General features: G+C 44.9%; 1 protein-coding gene across 11 annotated transcripts in view; it reads left to right on the plus strand.

The window, feature by feature from the left end:
• Positions 1 to 18,658, plus strand: part of grb10b (growth factor receptor-bound protein 10b) — a 484,722-nt gene that overhangs the window by 400,521 nt on the left and 65,543 nt on the right. For 10 of the 11 annotated variants that reach the window (XM_072508844.1, XM_072508852.1, XM_072508843.1 and 7 more), the window contains 2 exons: positions 12,204 to 12,278; positions 18,141 to 18,278. In XM_072508844.1, the coding sequence (XP_072364945.1) occupies positions 12,204 to 12,278; positions 18,141 to 18,278 (213 nt within the window). The remainder of the gene's footprint in view (positions 1 to 12,203; positions 12,279 to 18,140; positions 18,279 to 18,658) is intronic. The other variant, XM_072508849.1, reaches the window with a different exon arrangement.

Here is an 18,658-nt window from a genome sequence, read left to right on the forward strand (position 1 = left end):
CAATAGCTAAACAAGTGTGCACAATAAATATTTCAACATACATCCTTTGGACTTAAGATGAGAAATATATGTGTGAGAGAAATCTGGTTTACTGTGGACAAGTGCACCAATAATGGAGATGTCGATGTAATTGAGCAAATCTGTAACCATTGTACCGAAGTGTCATGACGGACAGAGAGCAAAAGGCTAGACATGTAAGTTCGAAAAATGTCTTTCAAGTAACTTGGGAAAGTGTGTTTTCTGGGATGTATTGTCATGGGAGTGTCCCTTTAAGAAAGGTTTTTGTCTTATCACATGGCTTTGTGATGTCATTGTATGGGTGGGAGCTGGGCAGTGGCTGAGTGAGCTGTTTTTGGTTTCACTTTCAGATTTGACTGATGTGCACTCAGACAGGAGAAAGAAGCATTTTGTTCCTGTCTTTCTATTTTCATTTTAAATGTCTGTTCCAGTAAAAAAAAACATTGATTATAGCTATCTTCAGTTTTGGTAACTTAAAAGATACAGTTTGCTTTCTGGAAGGGTTTAAACCTACTGGTGAGACAGGGTCAGAATCTCAGGGAATGCCAGTCTTATTCAAGTGAGAATGCAGAGTGCTGGGCCACACCCTTGAAAAGGGGTTTTTGGTTTGTGGGATTTTGTTTTTGAATTGGAACAGTTAAGGGGGAATTCCTTAAGTGTTATACATAGATTACTGTAGCTGGGGGGGGGGGGGGGGGGGTGTCTTTATGTTTGTAATTGATAAACGTTTTTGCTGTGTATTTATATAAATGTTAATTAAGTTCTTAGGATGAAGCTTATTTTGATTAAAGTGTTTAGGAAGACCGTTGAATCACACTTCAAGTGAAGGCTCTTGTGTGCTCATCCTAGCCAAATTCAACTGAAGGTTTATAGGTCAGGTGAACTTCAGAATACACGTTGGAGTTTCTAAGCACTGGCCCATAACAAAATACAGAAGGATATGGTGTTGGAAGGGGAACTAAGGCTTGTAAAATAATGACCAGAGATTGCCTTGTTTGCAATTGAAAAGATGGAAATAGAGAGACAATGTAAGGCGGCATGGTCGAAGGGTTGCATGGAATGTAGTGCAGTGAACTCAGGAGAGATGACAAGGTGTCTTAACATGGAGGTTGATATTACAGAGGATGAGGAACTGTTTGGTACAGAAGCGACAGAAGGAAAGCCATGAGAATATCTGAAATACATGACAATGGGCTGAGGTGGGCTGTACGGAATTGGGATTTTCAAGGATAGAAGAAGTTGAGTTGCTCAAAGAAAGGGAAACAGTACCTGAGGTTTAGGAGGAGATAGCAGGGTTGAATTGGTGATGAGGCTTAGTTTGGGTAGGGCAGGTGTTGGGCAGCAGATCCACCTGAAGATTTAGGGGCTCCTTTTCACCGAACATTAAAACATAGTTCAAAAGCAAAGTCTGAAATAAAAACAGAAAATGTAAAAAAATACTCAGCATCTATTGAGAGAAACAGCAAAATTTATGCCTGCTGAACTTTATGGTCCCACCAAAGTCAATGGCCGTTTGAATGGCCCGCTGCCTTTTATGGATCTGTCACCGCCACGACTGAGCCATAAAAGTCTACCTGTTTTGCGTCACTGACCATGCATGAGAACTCTTTGGATTGCTTTGAGCATTTTCTGTTTTAATACTGAGAAATGTAACTGTCAAGGTACAAAACAAAATCAGAAAAGATAATCTGATTGTTAACCTTTGTAATTAGAGGGTAGAACATTAAGGGAGATTTGGTGCATCTACACACAACCCTGGTTAGACCTCAATTTTTAAATAATACTTCACAAGACGTGGATGTCGCTGGCTAGAGCAGCATTTATTCCCCATCCCTAATTACTCTTGAAGACCACCTTGAATTGTGAAAGTCCACATGGTGTAAAGTCACCCACTCTCTGTTAGGGAGAGTGTTCTCAGCTTTTGACCTAGTGACAGTGAAGGAACAGCAATATATTTCCAAGTTAGTATGGTGTGTGGCTTGGCTTCTCCCAAGAATCTGCTGCACTTGCCCTTAGGAATGGTAGCGGTCATGGGTCGAAGGATCCATGATAAGTTACTGCAATGTATCTTGTAAATGGCACACACTGCTGCCAGTGTGCATCAGGGATGAAGGGAGTGAATGTTGAAGGTGGTGGGATGGACTACCAATCAAGTGGACTGATGGTGTCAAGCTTCTTGTGTTTTTGGAGCTGTGCTCGTCCAGCATGTGGCAAATGATCCACTACACTGCTGACTTGTGCCCTGTAGATAGTGAACAGGCTTTGGGGAATCAGGAAGTGCTTTACTCTTTGAAGAATTCCCAGCCTCTGACCTGCTCCTGTTGCTGCAGTGTTTACATGGCTGTTGCAGTTCAGTTTCTGGTTAATGGTAGCCCTCAGGCTGCCGATAGTCGGTGACTCTGCGATGCCATTGAATGTCAAGATGAGATGGTGGATTATCTCTTGTTGGAGATGGTCATTGCCTGGCACTTTGTTGCGTCTGTGCTGAACATTGTGCAATTATCGGAGAACATGCCACTTCTGACATTATGATGGCAGGAAGGTCATTGATGAAGCAACTGGAGATGGATGGGCCAAGGACATTACACTGTGCAACTCCTGCAGTGATGTCCTGGGACTGAGCTGATTGACATCCAACAGACACAACTATCTTCCTTTGTATGACATTAAATAGTGGAAAGTTTTCCCATTGATTCCCATTGACTCCAATTTTGCCAGGGTTCCTTGATGCCACATTCTGTCAAATACTATCTTGATGTCAAGAGCAGTCACTCTCACCTCTGGAGATCTGCTCTTTTGTCCATATTGAAGGCTGTAATGAGGTCAGGAGCTGAGTCGCCTTGGCAGAACTGAAACTGAGCATCAATGAACTGGTTATTGATGAGTAAGAGTCGTTTGATAGTACGGTCAATGACATCTCCCATCACTGTTGATAATCGAGAGTAGACCGATGGGGCTTGAAGGTCCCTAATGTTTCTGACTCAACTACTTCCACAGGCAGTGCATTCCATGTCCCCACTACTCTCTGGGTAAAGAACCTACCTCCCCCTATATCTTCCACCGTTCACCTTAAATTTATGTCCCCTTGTAATGGTTTGTTCCACCTGGGCAAAAGGTCTCTGACTGTCTACTCTATCTATTCCCCTGATTATCTTATAAACCTCTATCAAGTCGCCCCTCATCCTTCTCCGTTCTAATGACTTGTAAGGCAAGACCTACCCCTCACAAATCCGTGCTGACTATCCCTAAACAAGCAGTGTCTTTCCAGATGCTCAGAAATCCTATCCTTCAGTACCCTTTCCATTACTTTGCCTACCACCGAAGTAAGACTAACTGGCCTGTAATTCCCAGGGTTATCCCTAGTCCCTTTTTTGAACAGGGGCACGACATTCGCCACTCTCCAATCCCCTGGTACCACCCCTGTTGACAGTGAGGACGAAAAGATCATTGCCAATGGCTCTGCAATTTCATCTCTTGCTTCCCATAGAATCCTTGGATATATCCCGTCAGGCCCGGGGGACTTGTCTATCCTCAAGTTTTTCAAAATGCCCAACACATCTTCCTTCCTAATAAGTATTTCCTCGAGCTTACCAATCTGTTTCACACTGTCCTCTCCAACAATATCGCCGCTCTCATTTGTAAATACAGAAGAAAAGTACTCGTTCAAGACCTCTCCTATCTCTTCAGACTCAATGCACAATCTCCCGCTACTGTCCTTGATCGGACCTACCCTCGCTCTAGTCATTCTCATATTTCTCACATATATGTAAAAGGCCTTGGGGTTTTCCTTGATCCTACCCGCCAAAGATTGTTCATGCCCTCTCTTAGCTCTCCTAATCCCTTTCTTCAGTTCCCTCCTGGCTATCTTGTATCCCTCCAATGCCCTGTCTGAACCTTGTTTCCTCAGCCTTACATAAGTCTCCTTTTTCCTCTTAACAAGACATTCAACCGCTCTTGTCAACCATGGTTCCCTCACTCGACCATCTCTTCCCTGCCTGACAGGGACATACATATCAAGGACACGTAGCACCTGTTCCTTGAACAAGTTCCACATTTCACTTGTGTCCTTCCCTGCCAGCCTATGTTCCCAACTTATGCACTTCAATTCTTGTCTGACAACATCGTATTTACCCTTTCCCCCAATTGTAAACCTTGCCCTGTTACACGTACCTATCCCTCCCCATTACTAAAGTGAAAGTCACAGAATTGTGGTCACTATCTCCAAAATGCTCCCCCACTAACAAATCTATCACTTGCCCTGGTTCATTACCAAGTACTAAATCCAATATTGCCCCTCCTCTGGTCGGACAATCGACATACTATGTTAGAAAAGCTTCCTGGACACACTGCACAAACACAACCCCATCCAAACTATTTGATCTAAAGAGTTTCCACTCAATATTTGGGAAGTTAAAGTCGCCCATGACTACTACCCTATGACTTCTGCACCTTTCCAAAATCTGTTTCCCAATCTGTGCCTCCACATCTCTGCTACTATTGGGGGGCCTATAGAAAACTCCTAACAAGGTGACTGCTCCTTTCCTATTTCTGACTTCAACCCATACTACCTCAATAGGGTGATACTCCTCGAACTGCCTTTCTGCAGCTGTTATACTATCTCTAATTAATAATGCCACCCCCCCACCTCTTTTACCACCCTCCCTAATCTTATTGAAACATCTATAACCAGGGACCTCCAACAACCATTTCTGCCCCTCTTCTATCCAAGTTTCCGTGATGGCCACCACATCGTAGTCCCAAGTACCGGTCCATGCCTTAAGTTCACCCACCTTATTCCTGATGCTTCTTGCGTTGAAGTATACACACTTCAACCCATCTCAGTGCCTGCAAGTACTCTCCTTTGTCAGTGTTCCCTTCCCCACTGCCTCATTACACGCTTTGGCGTCCTGAATATCGGCTACCTTAGTTGCTGGGCTACAAATCCGGTTCCCATTCCCCTGCCAAATTAGTTTAAACCCTCCCGAAGAGTACTAGAAAACCTCCCTCCCAGGATATTGGTGCCCCTCTGGTTCAGATGCAACCCGTCCTGCTTGTACAGGTCCCACCTTCCCCAGAATGCGCTCCAATTATCCAAGTACCTGAAGCCCTCCCTCCTACACCATTCCTGCAGCCACGTGTTCAACTGCACTCTCTCCCTATTCCTAGCCTCACTATCACGTGGCACCGGCAACAAACCAGAGATGACAACTCTGTCTGTCCTGGCTTTTAACTTCCAGCCTAACTCCCTAAACTTGTTTATTACCTCCACACCCCTTTTCCTACCTATGTCGTTGGTACCAATGTGCACCACGACTTCTGGCTGCTCACCCTCCCCCTTAAGGATCCTGAAGACACGATCCGAGACATCCCTGGCCCTGGCACCCGGGAGGCAACATACCTTCCGGGAGTCTCGCTCGCGACCACAGAATCTCCTATCTATTCCCCTAACCATTGAATCTCCTACAACTATTGCTTTTCTATTCTCCCCGCTTCCCTTCTGAGCCCCAGAGCCAGACTCCGTGCCAGAGACCTGGCCGCTAGGGCCTTCCCCCGGTAGGTCATCCCCCCCCAACAGCATCCAAAAGGGTATACTTGTTTTGAAGGGGAACGGCCACGAGGGATCCCTGCACTGTCTGCCTGTTTGTTTTTTTCCCCCTGACTGTAACCCAGCTATTCTTGTCCTGTACCTTGGGTGTGGTTACCTCCCTGTAACTCTTCTCAATCACCCCCTCTGCCTCCCGGATGATCCGAAGTTCATCCAGCTTCAGCTCCAGTTCCCTAACACGGTCTTTGAGGAGCTGAAGTTGGGTGCACTTCCCGCAGGTATAGCCAGCGGGGACACCAGTGGTATCCCTCGCCACCCACATCCTACAGGAGGAGCAGGCAACTGGCCTAGCCTCCATCCCCTCTTACCTTACAGAATATAGCTGCCGTGTGGACTAACTAGATCTCCGCCCTCCGACTCTGCTCCCTGTCAGCTACACTTTCTGTAAACTCCTGGCTCTCTTCGCACTCTTTGCGGAAATGTCAGAAACAAAATGAAAGGAGCACCTTACTCCCTCCTCACCTAACTCCATCGGTCACCAAACTCTTACTATAGCACTCAAAAAGCACCAAATACAGCACTCAGTGCAAACAAAGTCTGCACTGTAGGGGATCACTTTTATACTGTGAATCTATGCCATGTGTCAACCGTGCCCTTAACTCATCTACCTTGTTTGTAATACTCCTTGCATTGAAGTATAAAGTTTAACCCTATCATTTTCCCTTGCTGGACACTTTTTTTAACTTTGCTTCTCCTGCAATTCCAAGTATATCTCTACATCTTCTGCATCACTAGCTAATGTTCTACCTCCATTTTCTTGATCTGAATCTGACATATTTGATCCTTTTCCTGATCCCACCCCCCTGCCACATTAGTTTAAATACTCCCCAACAGAACTAGCAAAAGCCCCTGCAAGGACATTGATCCCAGCTCTGCCTGGGTGCAACCGTTTCGATTTGTACAGGCCCCACCTTCCCCAGAACAGGTTCCAATCCCTCAAGAATCTGAATCCCTCCCAGCCACACCATCTCTCCAGCCAGGTGTTCATTTAGTCCATCCTCTTATTCCTGCTCTCGCTAGTGCGTGGAACTGGGAGTAATCCTGAGATTACTACATTTGAGGATCTGCATTTTAGTTTATTTCCTAACTTCCTGTACTCAGCGTGCAGGTCTTCTCACTTAGTTTAACTATGTTGTTGATACCAATGTGTATCACAATCACTGGCTGTTCACCTTCCACCCACAGAATGTCCTGCAGCCACTCCATGACATCCCTGACCCTGGCACCAGGGAAGCAACGTACCATCCTTGATTCACGTTTTGCAGCCACAAGCATCTGTCTGTGCCCCTAGGCATTGAATCGCCTATTACTATAGCCTTGCAACTCGTTTTCCTCCCATTTGTCTGAGCAGCAGAGCCACCCACGGTCCCGTGAACTTGGCTGCTGCTTTCCTCTGAGAGGCCATCCCCTGCAAAGTATCCAAAGTGATATATCTGTTTGAGAGGGGAATGACCACAGGGGGTTCTTGCACTACCTTCCTGAGTCTTATATTGTTTCTGTCACCCATTCCCTTTCTGCCTGTGCAGTCCTCGCCTGTGGTGTGACCATCTTCCTAAACGTGCTATTCACAACTTCCTCAGCACAGCGGATGTTCCACAGTGAGTCCACTGTGCTTTAGCTCCAAATTCCGGTTAGGTATAAGCTGCATTCTGCACACATGGTCAGCAGGGACGTTTCCCTCATTCCCCACATTGTGCAGGAGGAGCATATCACGGTTCTGAGGTCTCCTGTCATGATGCCCCTCTTGATTAAGCTAGTTACCCCTTTTTTTAAATGAAATTATGTTCACAAGGGGCCTTTTTTCTTCTATTATTATTTTACAGTACTATTCTATACTCCGTTTTATTTTTGTTTAGTTCCTACCTTAATATTAAGAAATGAACGACTTTAAAAGATTGAAAACACTCTCTGGGACTTATCAATCACCTGCTTTGGTTGGTCCCACATCACTTTCTGAACTGGAGCTTGTATTTATCCTTCTCTTGGGTATAGGCTGTCTCTCGCATTCTAGCTGCTCTCCACTCTCAAAGTAATCATAACAAACCTTATATTCTTCTCCCACTCTTTATTATCACTGCTTCCTCTCACGGTCCCTGTAATGTCTCAGCTGCTCTCACGCTCTTTGTGATCTCCCAGCTCCTCTCGCACTCTTTTTAAACTCCCGGCTCCTCTCGGGCTCTTTTAAAACTCCCGGCTCCTCTTGCACTATTCTCTGCCTTTTGGCTAAGATCAAGCATCAGATTAAGCCCAAGTGAGATGCAATGCCTTTTCTTGTCAGCTTGGATCTTGTATGTCTGTCTTGTGGACACCATGAATTGGATTCAATTTGAATTGTTTTTTGGAGCAGGCAATGAGACGGATTAAGGGTTTGCTCTGTCCACTCTACGCATTGGCCTTGTAACTAAGGAGGGGATAAAAATTAAACCTCCGGGCTCCGCTCTGGCTCTAGTTAAACTCCCGGCTCCTCTCGGGCTCTTGTTAAACTCCCGGTTCCTCTCGGGCTCTTGTTAAACTCCCGGCTCCCCTCGGGCTCTTGTTAAACTCCCGGCTCCTCTCGGGCTCTTGCGCTTCTCTTGACAGCAACTTTATTTGAATGCTGCTTAGACAGAGGAAGTTAAGGGTTTGATTTGGAAGAGATGTTTCAAGTTATGAATAGATGAACAAAATAGAAATGGGCTGTTTACCGTGTTTGCCGGGTGTTGAATGAGGTATGTAGATGCACCGCAAATCGGGGTATAAGTTCACCCAGGATAAAAGACAATCAAATTTTCAAGAGTGTCAAAATGGATGTTTTGATCTATTCTCAGTGTCTTAAGTCGACCCCCATCCCATGTATTTTAGCTAATAAATGCATGTTTATGATTATACTTGCCTTCTAAGTCAGCACATGAGATCAACCAGGCAAATCGGATCATGTTACAGAAAAAGGTGCACCGGCGTTTAAGATTTGCCAATACAGAGAAACCGTGCATGGTGACTAAACAACAGAAACTGGTTCTCCTGCATAAAGAATGAAGTACAAAGCTGGTTACAAGCTAAAAGTCATAACATTTGCTAATTCATCACAAAATTGTGCTGTGGCAAGGGAATTCAGTGTTTGTGAAAAACTGGGACTAGAATGGAAGAGGAAGAAGCCATCTTCAAGAAGATGCTCAAGACAAAATGTACCATGATAACAGGGACCAGCCACTGGCCTGATCTTGAGAAGCATATATCAGAATAGGTCCTGGAAAATTGTCACAATGGTTAAATTGTCACCACCAATTCAATACATGTATACAAATTTAAGTAGACCAAACAAACCCCTAAGTCCAGCAACGTTTTCAGAGCAACAGTTGGTGTAGCTCTTTATGGAACAAAAATGTCTAGTGTTGTGACAAAAGACCAAGGTCACTCCTAGCATGCAAATAAATATTGCCAAAATTACCATTGCATGCATCATCAGACAGCGACAAAAAGATCAAGTACCCGTTATGTCATATCGGCAACATGGATAAAATGCCCATGAATTTCATTATGAACTTAAATCAAATGTTCAAATTTTTTTTTAAATGCAGATTATTAAATTTAGTGAATGGAGAGAAGGATCATTTGTTATTCCGGGTTCATTATGAAACCGAGTGCAACATCAGATCCAGAGTGGGATTTATTGTGATGATGCTTTAGCCAATGGCTCTGGGTGAATTGATAAACATGTTAGGGAGGAAATAAAGTGAGGGTAGTAGTTATAATTAAGGGGGAAAAAATTGCAGTGCTAAAGAGAAAAAGGGTCAAGAACAGAATCTATTTGGTTGGATTTGAGCAACATTAAAGGAGCTATTAAGCTACTCACTGTATTTTCTAACACCAAATATTGAAAAGGAGGTAGATGAGCAGATTTTCAAGGGAGTAACTGAGATGTGCAGTTGTGAAAATGGAAGTCTTTAACTTCCCAAATGTTAAATGTTCCAGTGATTTTATTATGGGAAAAGATGGGGAGGAATTTCTGAGGTTTGATCAGGAGAAAATTCTTGACCAGTATGCTCCCTGCCTACTGAGGAGTGAAGCATTCCTGGATCTAGTTCTGGGAATGAAGTGGGTCAAGTGGAGAATGTCACAGTCGGGGTGCATTTCTGGAATAGCGATCATAGTGGCATAAGGTTTGGGTTAGTTATGGAGAAGGCCAAGGGACAATGTAGAATAAAAACATTTAGTTGGAGAACACCTAATTTTACCGAAACCACCAAATTCTTTTCCAGGTAAATTCAAATCAAAGACTGAAATGTCAGAAATGTAATGGTGCAGTTGGCAACCTTTAAAAAGATGATTGGGTACAGTACTGGAACATTTCCAAAAGAGGAAAAGGAATGGGAACCAAAACTTGTGCTCCATGAATAATGATGTTAGAGTGGGATAAAGCTTTTTTAAAAAATACAGCTTAATATTACAATAGAGAGGTGGGCTAAATATAAAAAGTACAGGGGTGAACCTGAAAAAGCAAATGAGAAACTAAGAGACAGTACAAGAACAGAATTGAAACTAAAATCCAAAAGCCTTTTCTGGTGACCATATTTCTATTAACAGGAAAACAGCAGAACTGTTTTGATATCTTTTTAATTACTGCCCCAACAGACATTTTTGTACCATCTATCCTTCACCCATGAATTATCAATGCTGCTAGGTGTTGCAACTGTGTAATTTAAGAATATTGATTTGGGTGGTGTTTTCCACATCTGCTCCCTGCAATTCCCCCTGTGAGATGGTCACCTGCCTTAATCAGCCACTTGTCTTATGTGTAACCCTCTTGTGAATCATCGTTGGACTCTTGTTTCCCTTTTAATTACTGTTCTTTTGGCTGATATAGTTCCTGCACCTGGGTATTGCTGGGGCCTACACCTTTAATTTATAAAAAACAGTAGCAGGATGTGCTCTGAAATCAGCGATGACCCATTTTTACAAGCTTGGCCAGCAGCCAATCAGCTGTCCCAGAATTCTAGAACAAACCCCTTATGATTGGTGGAACCCGTCAGAAGTTTCTAGAAAGACGGGCAGTTTTGTTTTTTGGGACAGAGCTGAAGAAGACTTTCAGTTTTCTCTCCCTGAAGGGGGTAGATCTCTCAAGAAATCCAATGGGAGGCTCTGTTTTCTCCTCCACTAAGATGGTAGACATTCTCTGAGAGACTCTTTCTCCAAGTCAGTTTTTGGTTAGATCAAGAAGCTGGAAGTACAAGCCCTGATCTCTCTGATCTGATGGGCCTCTGTCTGAAGGGGCAGGTTTAAAACACACTCCCCATGCAGCCAGGTCTGTGAAAGTTTCACTTCTGATTAAACGGCTGGGGAGCTCAACCTGATTTATCTCAACTGATGACCTGTGTTTAAAGACCGTTCTCTCTGCAGTCAGTTCAGCCTGCGGGAGGTTTCAAAAATCAGTGACACCTGCCAGGGGGGCCATTTAAAACCCTCGTATTGACAAGTGTAGGCTGAACTGAGGCTGATAGTCCATCTGATGGACGGCAGTAAGAATTGCACAGAACTGAGGGAAAATATCTGTGAAAGTCCAAGTCAGTGGAAGAGCAGGTGATTCCAGAGAGCGTTCTACAGCCTGCATGTTCTAATTGAAGACAAACATTAGAAGATCCAAACAAACCGATGATGGTTTAACAACTTACATTCTGAAGAGATCACCACCTACAAAGAGCTCAACTTCAGCAGCGAAGATCCTCGAATCATGGAATCCATACAGTGCAGAAGGAGGCCATTCAGCCCATCGAATCTGCACCGGCCCTTATAAAGAGCACCCTACTTAAGCCGATGCCTCCACTCTATCCTCAACCCAGTAACCCCACATAACCTTTTGGACAATAAGGGGCAATTTAGCATGACCAATCCACCTAACCACATCTTTGGACTGTGGGAGGAAACCCACGCAGACACGGGGAGAAAGTGTAAACTCCACACAGACAGTCACCCGAGGCCAGAATTGAACCCGGGTCCCTGGAGCCGTGAGGCAGCAGTGCTAACCACTGTGCCACCGTCATGCCCCGAATATCTCGCACCCAGTTTAACCCCCATTATTTTGATCTGGCCTCTTCCCCACTGTGTATCTGTCATGTGAGTATGTGGGCGGCGGGTGGGATGGTGTTTGGGGGAATAGTCCGACTCATAGACCATTGTTCTGTTATTTCCATTCTCTTCTCATGCGTTATTATAAATAAACAGTATTTTTAAATGTTTTACTTACAACTCTGGTGTCTGTAACTCATTGGAGCAGCCAAGGGCCAAAGATCTCAGCAAAATACACAAATTATTGATTAATTCACTTGTTAGGACTCTGGGGCTGTGGGGCTGGAATTGACTGCGCACTTGCCCAGGGCGTCGTAACATATGTCTGGCACTGAGTCTGCTGATATGAATTGTGAGCAGTTTTGGGGGCTGAATTCATGGTCTTTTAGTTGGGAGGCAACCACCTCTTCTGCTGAATTAAATTGTTCAAAGTTTGTTGGGTTCTTTTGTTAATTAACCAATAGTGAGGAGTTTTGTATGACTTTTAATGGGACATGTTTATTGACCAACATTTGAAAAGTATTATTTGTTCGGACAGAGCTTCTTTCCAGAACAAATGGTAGCTTGTTGCCAGGAGTTAAATGGAAGTAGCGCACATTCGCAAGTCTTGCAGGTAAGGATTATATTTTAGGGTATGTTGCACAAAATGTTTTTCTGAGTATGGAATTGTGTATGTTTTTAATTGGTAATCAAGGCAAAGTATATAGTAAGGTTGGAAGAATTTGAGGTAAATCAGGAGACAGTGACTAGACAGAAGCGTTGGGTTTCAAAAGCCTGAAGAATCTAGGAGGAAATGCAAGATCAGAGTGGTAAGGATTGTGTAGTTTTAAGGCTGTGTGGGACAATGGGATGCGGTGGGAGTTTGTGCAAAGATTTGTCAATTTTAAGGGGATTAAAATGTAGATTACGTTTAGTTAATTAGAAAGACTGCAAAAAACGTCAGACAAGTGCCATCCATAGTCTCCATAAAATGGGATAAACAGAAGAATGAGAGGTTAGAGGCTAAAGGGACTGTAATTCAGAGAAAAGTATTATGTCCATAAGTAACAGTGGTGTCTATTTAATCTCTTGGATATAGATATATAAAAACACGATTCTTTTAAAAACCATTATTTTATGTGATGTGGGTATCACTGACAAGGTTAGCATTTGTTGCCCATTCCTAATTGCCCATGAACTGAGTGGCTCACGAAACAATTTCAGAGGGCAGTTGAGAATCAACCACTTTGCAAGACCTGGTAAGGATGCCTTAAAGGGCAGTGGACCAGACGGGTTTTTACAAAAATCAATGCTATTGTTATCTTCACCATTACAGAGACTAACTTTATGTTCCAAATAAATAATAATAATTGAATTTAAATTCTACCAGCTGGAACCTGTCCCCCAGAGTGTTCGCCTGGGCCTCTGGATTACTAATCTAGTGACATTACCACTCCACACAGTGGAGTAAATCGTTTACCCCACTGAGCCTGCTTGTGCTGTCATGATGGCTGTTTTGCTTTTTTAAATCCCAGTTCCTGTTCTTTAATGATGTGCCTTAATATTGCATAAAGATGGAGCAGCACGATAGCACACTGGGTAGCACTGTTGCTTCACAGCTCCAGGAGCCTAGGTTCGATTCCCGATTTGGGTCACTGTCTGAGCGGAGTCTGCACGTTCTCTCCGTGTCTGCGTGGGCTTCCTCGGGCACTACAGTTTCCTCCTACAAGTCCCAAAAGACGTGCTTTTAGGTAATTTGGACATTCTGATTCTCCCTCAGTGTACTCGAACAGGTGCTGGAATATGGCGACTAGGGGCTTTTCACAGTAAATTCATTGCAGTGTTAATGTAAGCCTACTTGTGACAATAAAGATTACTTTACTTTAGATGTTTACAGCACACTTGGTCAAAAAGAAATTAGGCACAAAGGCGATATACCAAATGACTTTGTGTGCTCTTTGGTAAAATGAAAAATGTTTATGTGCTGACCATTTGCTTGAGCAATCCGAAACTCGTTCCACTGCCTTCACTTGAGTGTATTCTACTTCATTGGCTGCTTCAAATGTCCTCACTTAATGCTTTGGTGACAAAGCAATCCATGTTGTAACAACTTTATACAAAGAAATATCTAGTAATATTTCTCCTCAATCTTTTTGTCATTGACTTCCAAACCTGAAGAAATTGTCGTTTCGCCAAATCAAAATTCTCCATACTTCAGAAACGTTCTATGGACCAGTTAAATTAATCCCAACATTTCAAGTCTCTGCTCATAGCTGCAGGTTGTTATTCCATTGGCTAGAGAGTATGTACTCAGGATAATGGATCGACCATTTATGAGTGTGATGAGAAATATTTTCACTGCATGTTGAGGATCTTTGGAATTATCTTCCCCAGAGTGCTGTGAATGCTCAGTTGACGCACATGTTCAAGACTGAGATCCATTCAGCCATGATGATATTGAATGTTGGGGCAAACTGCAGGGGCCATGTGGCTACTCCTCCTTTATTTTATTCTTATCATTCGTAGTTTTATCCTGCAGAATCTACATGCTACATGGTTTAGCATCCTTTCTGAAGGGAATTCCAAAACATGGACTTCAGACTGCTGAAAGTGTACCTTACTAATAGTGGGTGAAGGCGAGGAGCATTGGAAATGTTGAGAGTAATAGAAATAATGGGCTGGATTCTACGTTGGGGAGACTATGTTCTCCCGCCAGAGCTGAATTGCAACCAGTTCATGATTCCCCTAGGAGCACAAACCGGCAAGCAATTCAGTGTTCCACACCATGCAAATTTATGCAAGGTCCTGTGGCCAGCCAGCCCTGCCCATCACCCCCATATTGCCTGCGTGCCCCCCCACCCCCATCCCCAATTACTGAGGTGACCCCCAGACGGACCCCTGTAATAGGGGGAGTCCCACAGGGACTCCTATAATAGGGCAACCCCCTGCCTAAAGGGACCCCTCTCTCTCTCTCTCTCTCTCTCTCTCCCCCCCCCCCCCCCCCCAACAAGAGGCCCCTGTTTGGAAGCTAGAGAGCACTCCAGACAGGGGCAATGAGAATAATTAAAATTGTAACACTTATCTTGCAGCTCCATGTATTCATTCCTGGAAGGAGAGCAGCTGTGACCTTAGAATCCATAAAACCCCTACTGTGCAGAAGGAGGCCATTTGCCAATCAGGTTTGCACCAACCTTTTGAAAGAGAACGCTACCTGGGCCCACTCCCCCGCCCTATCCTCGTCACCCCACCTAATCGGCACATCTTTAGGCACTAAGTGGCAATTTAGCATGGCCAATTCGCCTAAGCTCACATCTTTGGATGGTGGGAGGAAACCGGAGCACCCAACGGAAACACATGAAGACACAGGGAGAACGCGAAAACTCCACACAGTCACCTAAGGCCGGAATTGAACCCGGGTCCCTGCCACTACATCTGGTTCCCACAGATTTATTAGCTGCAACCATTCATAGCTTTCTAGTAGTGGTCTGTGATTGACAGCCTCTACAAACCATCTGCAGCTTTGATTCATTCATCTCCCTTCACGGTTCAGTGGCTTAACTGGTGAAACCCCAATATTTACAAACCTTTACCCCATCAAGAGAGGTAAGTGCATTCCAAGCACTAGGTGCGTTCCAATCACTCAACCATATGATTTCACTGCACGTAGCTCTCTTTGATGTGGTCAATGTTTACAAACATTGAGGTTTCACCACTAGGCCACTGCAGATGGTTTGTAGAAGCTGTCAATCAAAGACCACAACTAGAAAGCTACGAATGGTTTGCAGTTAATAGGTCTGTTGGAACCAGCCGCAAGTCACAGCTGCTTTCCTTCCAGGAATGGACAGGTAGAGCTGCAAGATAATTTGTCTCGCTGCCCTTGTCTGTACTGCTCACAAGCTTTCAGACAGGATCGCTATTCGCGGGGTGGGGGGGGGCCCTTTAGGAAGAGTGTCCCTGTGGGAGGCTCTCCCTATTTGGGGTTGTTCCTGTGGGGGGGGTTTCCCTATTTGGGAGTCCCTGTGGGGGGTTCTCCCTATTACAGGGGTCCCTGCGGGGGCCTCCCCTATTACAGGAGTCCGGGGGGGAGGGGTAGTTCCATTAGAGAGGTCCCTGGGAGGGTCACCCCATTACAGGGACCCTTGGAGGGGGAGGGGGTGGGGGGAGGGCAGGCAGGGGGGAGAGAGATCCCTATTACAGGGTCCCTGTGGGGTTTTGGGGTCTAGTAGAGGAGGCATGGCGGGCAATGCATTGTTGTGGGGGTGGGTGGTGGCTCTCGGATGGGCTTGGATGATCTATATCGGCGTGACCCTGGCATGATGGACCTCAAAGGGGCCCCTTTGGCCCACCACGCGGTCCACAACACCAGGGCCATGCTGATGTAGACCACAAGTGATTTGTGCCCAAGTGATTCTTGGCTGCAGGGACGGGAGAATCACAGAAGTCCGGAGCATAGGGCACCAGACCTGCTAAATGGATGCAAATTGGTCGTTAAGACCCATTTGAAATTTTTGACATGCTTCCGCAGGCATATTCCCACTATCAATGGGGGTCGGAGCTTTGTGATCGGGTCGACGTCCAGAGACGGTCAGATTTTGGCCTGACGCCCGATTCTTCATCCCATTGGGGATTGCGATCCGGTTGTCCAAGGTCAGATATGTGTTTGAGAAGCGAAGGCTAAATGAAGCTGCAGAGAAATGATTCGGCAAAGCCACAAGTGATTCTGACACATGAATGTGATTTTAAAGTGGAGACTTTAGGACATCAGGTGCCAATATAGGTCAGCAAGCATAATGGTAATAGGTGAGTGGAAGCTCATGTGGATGGATACTTGAGCTGAAATTTATGGCAGATGGAGAATCAAGGTTGATTGAGAGGCAGGCTTTAAGATGGTGAAACTATGGGTGCGATTTTACCACCATCTTACGCCTGGCGCCGATCCCGTTGCACCAGATGCATAGCAGGAGAGGCCAAAAACAGGTTCTGTGCTGGGCGCCCAGCCAAGCGTGATGCATCCGACCTGCTATGCCCAGCACGATCTGGATCACAACCTCGCTCGGTGTGATCCAGATAATCATATTAAAATGAGCCATTAGGCTGGCCATGCCATGAGGCTCAGAGGCCATTGAAGCCCCTGGGTGGTAGTGGACACGACAAGGCAGTGTCAACTTGGTGCCCCATGAGTACCAGTTTTGTACTGTCAGGGTTCCAGGATGGCATTGCTAAGGGACGGGCCTGAGGTGATTGTGGGGGGGGAGGGGAGGGCTGAAAGGAGGGTCTAAAGTTGGGGGGCCCTCAGCAACTCCAAAACAGGGTATGCAAACTTGGGGGTGTGGTGGTGATGCCTACAAGGATGGATGGGTATGGGGCTGGTCACCCTCATGCCTGGGCAGGGTGGGGGAGGGGGGTCACGTGGACTTTAAGTGATGGTTGTCCCTCTGGGGTCGAAGGTTGGGGATGTTGCCCATGTCTGCCTGGGTTGCGTTGTCAGTGGGTAGGGCATATAAGGAGACCCTCAACCTCACTTTGAGATCTGGGCTCCCTTTAAAAATGGCATCCTGATTTTGGAGGAGCCAGTCTTGCCGATGCCTTTAGTTCCCCACTACAGAAAAGATACCTCACTGCAGAAAACAATTCTAAGTGTGGGATTTTCCAGTGAGAAGCACCACAAGTTCTAAAACAATGAATAATTCCAATCTGGATTGCGCCCAAGCACCAGATGGCAATTGCCACTTAGTCATTTTCGTTGAGAATTGTGCCCTATGGATCACGTGCTCAGATTTGGGTCAAATTCATTGCTGAGGTTGTGAATAGTTCAAATTCACTGGAAGCCATGGATCTGTGTCCAGCTTCTCCTTCACGGTGACAGAGAATTGTCAGCTAGTCTGATCAAATTGGTGGAGTGAAAATGAGCTTGTGTTTCAGGTGAATGACCTTTCAAGAACTTTCCTTTCCAGTCCCAAAGTTCTGTGACTCGTGTGCTTCTGAACCTTGGAGCTTGCGTCAAGTTACAATTGGACTATAAAATCCATCCCAATACTGTGGCTAGTGTTCCCAGATGCTCAAGGCTCCCCTCTTCTTCACAAATAGTTCAGTTTTTCTTGTGTAACAATCTTGTTATTTAAAACACTTCTGACTTAACAGTGGACCAAAAAAACTTCTGATTTACAGTGGACAATGTAATGAGAGATCGTCTGGTTTACTAAATCTTGCACGTGGTGTGCATTTGCTTTCCACAAACACTTAGAATCCATAGAATCACTACAGTGCAGAAGGAGACCATTCGTCCCACCGAGTCTGCACTGACCCTCTGAAACAGCAGCCTACCAAGGCCTCGCCCCACACCCTATCCCTGTAACCCCACCTAACCTGCACATCTTTGGACACAAAGGGGCAATTTAACATGGCCAATCCACCTAACCTTATGCAACCACTCTTGAATAAAAGTATTTTTGATCTTTACTTTTAAACTATAATACTAGTATAAATTTTGTTGCAGAACTTTCTGAACTCCAGCAGTTGCCCAGAAATTCAAGGATCCTTGCATGTAAGGGAAGTGGGAAGAAAATCCTGGAAGAAACTGTCTGTGTTTTTGCGAAGATCAGGCCTTTACTTTTCCTCAAAAGGAACTTCCAAGGTAAGTCACAGTTTGGAATGTTTAAATCTATAAAAGGACAGTTTTGGAATTGGAAGTTGCTCATGAATTTTCTGCCTCTGATAAAATCTAGAGCTCATGTTAAAGGACAGCACCAATGTTGAAATGAATCTGACAGTGAATACAAGAGCCACCACAGACTTGAGTGGACTGAATGGCATCCTTCTGTGCTCTATTATTCAGTGGTTTCATGACATCCAATAAGAAACAGCCTGAAAATTGGCAGATCATTCAATGGCTAAGTAGACCACATGGTATAATACTGGAATAAAAACAGAAAATGCTGGACAATCTCAGCAGGTCTCATAGCATCTGTGTAAATAGCAAAGCTGAGTCATCAAGACTCAAAGTTAGCTCTGTTC

This window comes from Scyliorhinus torazame, chromosome 6 (assembly GCF_047496885.1).
Source record: "Scyliorhinus torazame isolate Kashiwa2021f chromosome 6, sScyTor2.1, whole genome shotgun sequence".
Lineage (NCBI taxonomy): Eukaryota > Metazoa > Chordata > Chondrichthyes > Carcharhiniformes > Scyliorhinidae > Scyliorhinus > Scyliorhinus torazame.